Source organism: Oncorhynchus gorbuscha, linkage group LG24, assembly GCF_021184085.1.
Source record: "Oncorhynchus gorbuscha isolate QuinsamMale2020 ecotype Even-year linkage group LG24, OgorEven_v1.0, whole genome shotgun sequence".
Classification (NCBI taxonomy): domain Eukaryota; kingdom Metazoa; phylum Chordata; class Actinopteri; order Salmoniformes; family Salmonidae; genus Oncorhynchus; species Oncorhynchus gorbuscha.
Genome location: NC_060196.1, coordinates 19131968 through 19143241, shown reverse-complemented (window position 1 = coordinate 19143241; position 11274 = coordinate 19131968). Strand labels below are relative to the sequence as shown.

Genomic DNA, 11274 nt, shown 5'->3' with positions numbered 1-11274 from the left:
GTGGCTATAAACAGTGTGAAAAATCATACAACCACACACGAGGAGAAAACCGCTGCATCTTAATAATCTACATTCAGGTTAACACAGTCAAGTATACATTGACTTTGGTTGTAAGCACTGTTTGGTTGTATAGTTCACTCATCACACTCAATTTGTAAGTCGCTCTGGATAAGAGCGTCTGCTAAATGACTTAAATGTAAATGTAATGTAAATGCAACATTACGTTTTTGGTAGTCAGTGACAAGTAACTGCCTCTGATTCAGTGAGTAGTCATGTCTAACTGCCACTAAGCTAAAACTGTTTCGACAAGAGACTATGGACACAATATACTGGTTCTTATGCATGTCATCAGCGCTCGTCATTGTTTTTCAAGGTACCCCTCAAAGTACAGTAAAACGTTACCTTGTGAGTATAACAATCACTGTACTGCACGTTACCTTTGTGTGGATCTAGTTTTCGATGCCCTCTTTCGGCCTCTTTCTTTATCCCTTCTACCACCCTCTGGGAAGTCTCCTTGGAAGGATCCCGGAATGTGTTGGGACTAGCAGGTGGGCCTTTCACTAGGGATATTGGGATTGGGATAACACATGAGTTACAACATATGCTCTTTGGATTTGATTTGATTTATTGTACAATTTAAAAACACAATTCAACCACACAAAACATTTAAAATCATTATGTATACCACAAAAAGGTTTAAAAACACTGCTGTTAGTTTTATGCAATTATTATTTTTTTTAAATCTTAGTTGTCTTCCTCTGCCAATTTGAGAGGTCTGAGGTCTGTAATTTTTATCATAGGTACACTTCAACTGTGAGAGACGGAATCTAAAACAAAAATCTAGAAAATCACATTGTATGATTTTTAAGTAATTAATTAGCATTTTATTGCATGACATAAGTATTTGATACATCAGAAAAGCAGAACTTAATATTTGGTACAGAAACCTTTGTTAGCAATTATAGAGATCATACGTTTACTGTAGTTCTTGACCAGGTTTGCACACACTGCAGCAGGGATTTTGGCTCACTCCTCCATACAGACCTTCTCCAGATCCTTCAGGTTTTGGGGCTGTCGCTGGGCAATAAGGACTTTCAGCTCCCTCCAAAGATTTCCCATTAGGTTCAGGTCTGGAGACTGGCTAGGCCACTCCAGGACCTTGAGATGCTTCTTATGGAGCCACTCCTTAGTTGTACTGGCTGTGTGTTTCGGGTCGTTGTCATGCTGGAAGACCCAGCCACGACCCATCTTCAATGCTCTTACTGAGGGAAGGAGGTTGTTGGCCAAGATCTCGCGATACATGGCCCCATCCATCCTCCCCTCAATACGGTGCAGTCGTCCTGTCCACTTTGCAGAAAAGCATCCCCAAAGACTGATGTTTCCACCTCCATGCTTCACGGTTGGGATGGTGTTCTTGGGGTTGTACTCATCCTTCTTCTTCCTCCAAACACAGCGAGTGGAGTTTAGACCAAATAGCTCTATTTTTGTCTCATCAGACCACATGACCTTCTCCCATTCCTCCTCTGGATCATCCAGATCGTCATTGGCAAACTTCAGACGGGCCTGGACATGCGCTGGCTTGAGCAGGGGGACCTTGCGCGCGCTGCAGGATTTTAATCCATGACGGCGCAGTGTGTTACTAATGGTTTTCTTTGAGACTGTGGTCCCAGCTCTCTTCAGGTCATTGACCAGGTCCTGCCGTGTGTAGTTCTGGGCTGATCCCTCACCTTCCTCATGATCATTGATGCCCCACGAGGTGAGATCTTGCATGGAGCCCCAGACCGAGGGTGATTGACCGTCATCTTGAACTTCTTCAATTTTCTAATAATTGCGCCAACAGTTGTTGCCTTCTCACCAAGCTGCTTGCCTATTGTCCTGTAGCCCATCCCAGCCTTGTGCAGGTCTACAATTCTATCCCTGATGTCCTTACACAGCTCTCTGGTCTTGGCCATTGTGGAGAGTTTGGAGTCTGTTTGATTGAGTGTGTGGACAGGTGTCTTTTATACAGGTAACGAGTTCAAACAGGTGCAGTTAATACAGGTAATGAGTGGAGAACAGGAGGGCTTCTTAAAGAAAAACTAACAGGTCTGTGAGAGCCGGAATTCTTTCTGGTTGGTAGGTGATCAAATACTTATGTCATGCAATAAAATGTAAATTAATTACTTAAAAATCATACAATGTGATTTTCTGGATTTTGTTTTAGATTCCGTCTCTCACAGTTTAAGTGTACCTATGATAAAAATTACAGACCTCTACATGCCTTGTAAGTAGGGAAACCTGCAAAATCGGCAGTGTATCAAATACTTGTTCACCCTCCTGTATTTCATCTAAGGCCAAAGGGGCCTGGGTCATGTTCTTCAGGGCACCCCGAAGTACGACGATTTTAAAAGTTTTGAAATGTAATAGAAAATTAGGTTCAATACGCTTCAAAGCCTTTACTGTTCTGTGCCTACTGGCCTTGACCCGGATCTTACCTCTTTTGTAGCCTGAGGTGGAGGGTGGAGGTAGCATCTGCTTATAGGGCCCCTGGTTGGAGCGGAGTGGGCCTGCTTTCTCCCGGACAGAATCCAGCTTCTTCATCCCTGCTGCAGAAGCAGAACATCAGACAGGCATTCAGTGAGATGAGGTGAGAGCTATTGGCCATGTTCCAGGCTGACTACATTTCAGATGCATGCCAGATCTCAGAACGCTTGGATGGGTGTTTAACATATCAGCTATCCACATCATATGATATAGAAATCTGATGCTTAACTGCGCAGTCAATTACGTGGCACACAACCAATGCAACATCTGCAATGCAGATGTATAGAAGGCCTTTGCTCTAGCCTGACACTAACCCAGCTGATTGAGTTTCCCAACGGTTAGCAGAATAAAGTATGTTAAAGAAGGGCTCGAATAAAATCCTGCAGTGGTGGCCAACTGCACAGGAGGAGAGTTGGCCACCACTGCTGTAAGCTAAAATGCAACATTGGACAATGCATTTAAAAAAACGTTAACCAGGCTTCAATTAGATCATGGAAAGGCATGCAAGGCCAAAATAAAGCACTTTTATCTGTTGATTAGTAGTCCACTGTTTGATTGTCCCCCCCCAATTTGTTTCCGCTTTACAGGTGTAGCGATATCAAAGACAAAATGCACTCTTTGTTTACTTTATATAATTAGCCAAATATTGTATGGTAACAGTGTATTTTTATTTGATTGGATTTCAACATAAAATAAGTATTTATGCTCTGAGTAGTCTGTGGCGAGCCCACAAGGTACACAATCGCCAATTCGGGAAAAGGTTATTCTCAGACAAGAGCACTGCTAAGGCAGTTTAACAATGGCTAAAAAAAAACTATCAACAGCATCGATAATCCAGCCAATACTGCCCAAAAGCAGTATAACAAATATATGTCTTTATATAAACCAATAATCTACCTCAAACAATAACGAAACACAACACTTGAATTACTTACTCTTATCCACATAATAATGCAAATCAAATCCCATTCCAAAAGAGGGGACCGGATACGACGCCCAGGCTAAACGGTCCATTTCAAAGAGCAGGACACCATTTCCGAAAGCAAGTGCATATTAGAATGGGAACAAATGCAGCATGGGAGATCACTGGAGGGAGTGAAAGCTACCAAGCGCACTTGACCTGGGGAGCAGGGATTGCAGGGGAAGCAGGGATTAGGCAGGGAGGCAGGCGTGGGCAGTAATCTGCACGCCACAGACATCCTCATATCAAGTTCAACTCTGCACACGACAAGGGAGCTGTTTTAAAAACAATGCCAGGCGCCATCACATTGAAAGGATGTTTTTTTCTCAAAGCGACGGCAGAGTTAGTTGTGTACTGTAGGACTCTGTATTACGCATGTAGTGGAAGCAGGATAGTACATATTCCCTTTCCACAGCTACGTTATTTGAGGGGAAATGTATTGTTGCTGGGTTGTGGGTGGTGGATATGTGATTAAGATAGAACATTGTGTATGGGCAAGAAAATTGTGGAAAGACAGTGAGGACGACTGTGAAACAAAGTCTACTTAAGGCATTTAGGTCAAATGCATTCCACTTAAATGCCTTAAGTAAAGTGTTACCAACATTTTTGCACCAGGTGGTAGTGACCGAAAAAGTTAAGTAAACGTTTAACGACCATAACCTAACCTGCCCCACACCTCCCATTAAAGGTCTGCTACACTGGACACATAATTTTTGCTGAGCGTGAGACGCTCTCATTCATTTCAATATAACCAAGAACCTACAAAACGTTACATAAAATTATGCTCTGGTTCTATTTTCAAGAATTTGAAGTGCAGCACACGACCAAAAACTCTTCATAAAGTGGCTCACGATGGCAAAAGTAACGAGTCCAGTGTGGCAGGTAAAAACCAACTGTTTTTGTGACGACTCATTGTGACACACATGTAAACCCACCGTTAATGTTTCGTCTTACCTGGCACTTCCCCGTTGATGTTGGCTTTAAAGCGGGGACACATGGTTGTTTGTCTGGGTGCGTCCTCGCTGGAGACTGGGGTCCCCTCCAGGTTAGTGTAGAACAGGAGCAGTGGTTGGAAATGTCCCCGGATGCATTTAGAGGCCACGTCTTTCCACTTGGATCCGATCTAAGAAGAACATCAAAATAATGTAAAAGTGCAAATAATGTTTTAATGTGTAACTGACATGTTTGAGATTAAACGCTAAAGAATAGCAACTACTATGTTGACATACATGACGTTTTTCTTTTCTTCATATAATGTGAAGTACAGAGAATGTTCGGTCTATTTCTAGAGTACCAACCAGTCAAAAGTTTGGACACACCTACTCAAAGGATTTTCTTTATTTCTACTATTTTCTACATTGTAGAATAATAGTGAACACATCAAAACTATGAAATAACACATATGTTTAAAGAATATAAAATATATTTTGATGTGTTTAGCACTGTGTCTACAATGTAGAAAACAGTCAAAATAAAGAAAAACCCTTGAATGAGTAGGTGTCCAAACTTTTGACTGGTACTGTACGTGTGTGGTGATTCCAAATGAAACAAGGTCTAGTGTCGTGTTTTTGTTGGTGAGGCATAGACCTTGTATAACTATCAGCTTAACGGTGGATAGTTTGAGTAAGATGTTAAAATGGCTTCCATCGTTTGTGAACCTGTCCATTTTGCCTTCACGTTTCATCATTACACTTTGGCAGAGCTCTTGTGAGAGCCTTTAGTTGATTGCTAAGCTTTTTAAAATTTTATAAAAAAAAAAAATGTTTAACTAGGCAAGTCAGTTAAGAACAAATTCTTATTTACAATGACAGCCTACCCTCCCTAACCCAGACAATGCTGGGCCAATTGTGCACCACCCTATGGGATTGCGATACAGCCCGGGATGGAACCTGGGTCTGTAGTGACACCTCTAGCATTGCAATACAGTGCTTTAGACTGCTGCGCGACTAAGGATCCCAAGGATAGCTCAAAGGATAGCCCAGCTGTTAAAAGGAAAACATTGCTTTTTATGGCTCTTGTCCAAAAAATATATTTAGCATCAATAACCTACTTCCTTTCATTCATTAAACACAGATTATGTTTGCCGTTGGCTATGTTAAAGGGACATTACACTCCAAAATCAACAGTTGCCAGATGTTTTTAGACCTCAAATGTAGTCTTAACATCAAGCTGAATCCACATTGGATTGTGTCAATGTATCTGTATGCCAACACCAAATGAATGGAAAAGATAAGCACCTAATAAGATCTGGAAATGATTTGGTCCTTAACGTTCTGATTCATTTGATGGAGCTGGATCGGCTGAATTGATGGCCTGGGACTTATCTCAACATAAGAGCACTTTTGAAGTTGTTTTCAATGTTTTGACATGACTTCTGCAACATCTGCACAAATAGATAATCTATGAGATATTAGAAGCATTTTTCTCAATTCATTTGAAACAGACCCCAACACATTCATTTAAACACTCACCTCTTTCACGGTGGCGTCATCAAAGAAGACCCATTTTGAGGACTTGGTGTGATAAGCGAACGCAGAGTAATGTTTGCTGGAGAAACAAATCATTCCCACGAGACGTAACTCACTCCTTTTGGCGTTCTCATCAGTGACCCGGTTGAACAGCTGAAATAAGACATACATGAAAGATGGCATACACGAACAATGGATACATATTATCAATTAGGATAGCAATCTACAACCAACTGTGACACTTGAGTTAACACTCAAGCAACCCTAATACAGCTATCCAGTCTGGTTCCTTAACATGACTCCTGCCAGATCTCACAGCACCTGGATAGGATTTAGTCAGACTGGAATGTGAACATAAACAGTGGACAATCATGTCTCTTTGTGTGTGAGCTATTTCCTATTTGGAGTGTGTTCATACTTTTGTTCTTGGATCATACTTCACAATATGTGCCCCTAATAACTTTGCATTTAAATGGTAGGCTACAAAGGCAGATACAGTGTAATTACAATGACATATTGCTACATACTACTAACAATTGTTATACCTGATTGTGGCATGAATACATTCTACCTACATACTGTAGGCAGGTGCAGTCAGTGTAATTATAGTGTAGGCACACATTGTAACATATAACCTACATCTGTTATACCTGTTATAGCACTACACCTAAAGTTCCCCTATACATGTAGTTACACAGTAATAACTGTAGTAACACCATTGTAATGATGTCAGCTTTTCCTGAATTGTTTATCTGTTGTTATTATATTTTGAATACAAGCAATTGAGTAATATCTCACAAATTTGCAAATATTTCATTTAATGTTTATTGTTTTCTTTCATGAAAACATCTTCATTTTTTAAGTTGTATTCTTCAAAATGGAGGCGTCAGCTGAGGAGTCAGCTGATTCTAGTTGTCTCGGATTGGGAACCGTATTTAGGTAGCCTAAGTGCGCGTTGTATTTCGTGGGTGATTGTACCTGTCTCTGTGTTAGTCACCAGATAGGCTGTAATTAGTTTCACTCGTTTGTTGTTTTTGTATTTTCAGTTATTTCATGTACAGCATTTTCTTCATTAAAAGTCATGAGTAACCTACACGCTGCAATTCGGTCTGACTCTCTACAAACAACAGACGAACTTCGTTACAAGAACTGTGTTGTTGAATGGTATTGGGGTGCAGTGTGGGTCAGTTGGTAGATCATGGTGCTTGCAATGCCCAGGATAGTGGGTTCGAATGGCACTGGGGCCACCCATACAAAAATTACTAAGTTGCTTTGGATAAAAGTCTGGTCACATTTAGACATTTAGACACGGGGTCACATTTAGACATTTCCTTGGATCCTAATAACATATCAAAACCAAATACTTAGAAATGTCCTTGTTTTTGAAAGAAAGTAATTTTTTTGGTCCACTAAAATAACATCAAATTGATCAGAAATACAGTGTAGACATTGTTAATGTTGGAAATGACTATTGTAGCTAGAAAAGGCAGGTTTTTTATGGAATATCTACATAGGAGTACAGAGGCCCATTTACCAGCAACCATCACTCCTGTGTTCCAATGGCACGTTGTGTTAACTAATCCAAGTTTATCATTTGAAAAGGCTAATTGATCATTAGAAAACCTTTTTGCAATTATGTTAGCACAGATGAAAACTGTTGTCCTGATTAAAGAAGCAATGAAACTGGCCTTCTTTAGACTAGCTGAGTATCTGGAGTATTTGTGGGTTCGATTACAGGCTCAAAACGGCCAGAAACAAAGACATTTCTTCTGAAACTCATCCGTCTATTCTTGTTCTGAGAAATTAAGGCTATTCGATGCGAGGAATTGCCAAGAAACTGAAGATTTCGTACAACGCTGTGTAGTACTCCCTTCACAGAACAGCGCAAACTGGCTCTAACCAGAATAGAAAGAGGAGTGGGAGGCCCCGGTGCACAACTGAGCAAGAGGACAAGTAGATTAGAGTATCTAGTTTCAGAAACAGACGGCTCACAATATTCTTTCAAAAACAAGGACATTTCTAAGTGACACCAAACTTTTGAATGGTCGTGTATATTGTTTTTATTATGAATAATGATTGTTATCTTATTCTGTATTATTATCATTGTTATTTTTTAAATTAATTTATTAATATTCAATAATCTTGTATATGAACCAGTCAGTCAACCGTCAAGCCAAATTTGATGTAAACAAGTAGCGACTAAACTTCCATTGTGTATTTTTAACTCTTACCCCCGAGAGGTTGAGATGTGGACCCAGTGACCTAACCACATCCTCTGTAAGGTCAGACTGCTCTGCGTCCCACACGAAGCCAATGGTGACGATCTCTGGGCAGTTCAGGAGAACCCGACGGATTTTGATGCTCTGGCCACAGTTGCTCTGCAAAGAAGATGAGAAAATATCATCCAGGAGAGGTAATTAAAAGCAGAAATTCATTTATAAATCTATGTATTTTATTCCAGAAACCTTGTCAACTTTGCCATGAAACATGTTGCATCATATTGGAATCATAAACTATAATATATACAGAACTATGGTAGCACTTTATAATAACTCCACGTAAATAAAGCATTCATTATGGATTTTAATAATGTATTAATCACTACTTCCACATTTGTAAATGTTAATAACCTAGTAACCATTTATAAACAACTTCTAAATTATTTAATAATGATGTATAAGATGTTTAATTAATAATTTCCTAATCGTTAGTTAAGTCTTTTTGTGTGGCCTCTAAAGTATGGCCTCTAAAGTGTGGGCTATATATACTTTATAAATGCTCACAATATATGCTACTGGTAGATATTCCAGCAGTCTCAAAATGCCCCCTAGAATGTATCAATGGTTAAACAATAAGCACACAACACCAAGGATCTTTAAGAAAATATATTGAAAATTATATTCCAAAACAGTCACACTGCTGTAATAGTGTGATGTGTACCTTTATACAAATGCTGAGGAAAATAACGAAAATGCTAATATATGCACACACAGTGTTTTCGGAAAGTATTCAGACCCCTTGGCTTTTTCCACATTTTGTTACGTTACAGCCTTACTCTAAAATGGATTAAATAACAAAGAAATCCTCAGCAATCTATACACAATACCTCACAATGACGAAGCAAAAACAGTTTCTTAGTAATGTTTGCAAATGTATTTTTTTTAAACTTAAATACCTTATTTACACAAGCATATATTCATGAGATTCGAAATTGAGCTCAGGTGCATCCTGTTTCCATTGATCATCCTTGAGATGTTTCCACAACTTAATTGTCCACCTGTGGTAAATTCAATTGATTGGAAATCATTTTTAAAGGCACACACCTGGTCAGGGAGGTGACGAAGAACCCAATTGTCACTCTGACAAAACTCTAGAGTTCCTCTGTGGAGATTGAAGAACCTTCCAAAATGACAACCATCTCTGCAGCACTCCACCAATCAGGCCTTTATGATAGACTGGGCAGATGAAATGGGAAACAAGATTCTCTGGTCTGATGAAACCAAGACTGAACTCTTTAGGCTGAATGCCAAGTGTCATGTCTGGAGGAAACCTGGCACCATCCCTACAGTGAAGCATTGTGGTGGCAGCATCATGCTGTGTGGCTGTTTTTCAGCGGCAGGGACTGGGGGCAAAGTACAGAGAGATCCTTGATGAAAACCTGCTCCAGATGGCTCAGGAATTCAGACTGGGGCGAAGGTTCACTTTCCAACAGGACAACAACCCTAAGCACACAGCCAAGACAATGCAGGAGTGGCCTCGAGACAAGTCTCTGAATGTCCTTGAGTGGCCCAGCCAGAGCCCGGCTTGAACCCGATTGAACTTCTCTCGAGAGACCTTGAAAATAGCTGTGCAGCAACACTCCCCATTCGATCTGCAGAGAAGAATGGGAGAAACTCCCCAAATACAGGTGTGCCAAGTTTGTAATGTCATACCCAAGAAGACTTGATGCTGTAGTCGGTGCCAAAGGTGCTTCAACAAAGTACCGAGGGTCTGAATACTTATGTAAATATGATATTTCTGTTTTTACTTTTTAAGAAATGAGCAAAAATGTCTAAAAACCTGTTTTTGCTTTGTCATTATGCAGTATTGTGTGTAAATTGATGATAAGAAAAAAACAATTGAATACATTTTAGAATAAAGCTGTAACGTAAGAAAATGTGAAAAAAGTCAAGAGGTCTGAATACTTTCCGAAGGCACTGTACGTGTTTTTTTTGGCAGTGACTTTTCTACCAAAACCAAAGTGTGGATTGCAGTCACTCCTTTAGACATTCGAATCTCAGTTAACCCAGAACTAAAACCTTGCATGTTTATGTTTGCGAAGTCTATCCTCGCAAAAGGAAACTCTCCACCAAAGCAAAAGGAAACTCTCCACCAAAGCAAAAGGAAACTCTCCGCCAAAGCAAAAGGAAACTCTCCACCAAAGCAAACTCTACGCCAAAGCAAAAGGAAACTCTCTGCCAAAGCAAAAGGAAACTCTCCGCCAAAGCAAAAGGAAACTCTCCGCCAAAGCAAAAGGAAACTCTCCGCCAAAGCAAAAGGAAACTCTCCGCCAAAGCAAAAGGAAACTCTCTGCCAAAGCAAAAGGAAACTCTCCGCCAAAGCAAAAGGAAACTCTCCGCCAAAGCAAAAGGAAACTCTCCGCCAAAGCAAAAGGAAACTCTCCGCCAAAGCAAAAGGAAACTCTCCGCCAAAGCAAAAGGACTCTCCGCCAAAGCAAAAGGAAACTCTCCACAAAAGCAAAAGGAAACTCTCCGCCAAAGCAAAAGGAAACTCTCCGCCAAAGCAAAAGGAAACTCTCCACCAAAGGAAAAGGAAACTCTCCACCAAAGCAAAAGGAAACTCTCCACCAAAGCAAAAGGAAACTCTCCGCCAAAGCAAAAGGAAACTCTCCGCCAAAGCAAAAGGAAACTCTCCGCCAAAGCAAAAGGAAACTCTCCACCAAAGCAAAAGGAAACTCTCCGCCAAAGCAAAAGGAAACTCTCCGCCAAAGCAAACTCAAAACCAAAGCCAAAGCAAACTCTCAACCAAAGCAAAAGGAAACTCTCCGCCAAAGCAAAAGGAAACTCTCCGCCAAAGCAAAAGGACACTCTCCGCCAAAGCAAAAGGAAACTCTCCGCCAAAGCAAAAGGAAACTCTCCGCCAAAGCAAACTCTCCGCCAAAGCAAAAGGACACTCTCCGCCAAAGCAAAAGGAAACTCTCCGCCAAAGCAAAAGGACACTCTCCGCCAAAGCAAAAGGAAACTCTCCGCCAAAGCAAAAGGACACTCTCCGCCAAAGCAAAAGGAAACTCTCCGCCAAAGCAAAAGGAAACTTACTGCCAAA

General features: G+C 40.6%; 1 protein-coding gene across 3 annotated transcripts in view; it reads right to left on the bottom strand.

Moving 5' to 3' along the window:
* The window catches only part of usp53b (ubiquitin specific peptidase 53b), a 54688-nt gene that overhangs the window by 24159 nt on the left and 19255 nt on the right, over positions 1-11274 (bottom strand). For 2 of the 3 annotated variants that reach the window (XM_046325621.1, XM_046325622.1), the window contains exons 9-13: positions 8184-8330; positions 5956-6105; positions 4439-4607; positions 2475-2585; positions 438-560 (exon numbers count right to left, since the gene is read on the bottom strand). In XM_046325621.1, coding sequence (XP_046181577.1) covers positions 438-560; positions 2475-2585; positions 4439-4607; positions 5956-6105; positions 8184-8330 — 700 coding nt within the window. The remainder of the gene's footprint in view (positions 1-437; positions 561-2474; positions 2586-4438; positions 4608-5955; positions 6106-8183; positions 8331-11274) is intronic. The other variant, XM_046325623.1, reaches the window with a different exon arrangement.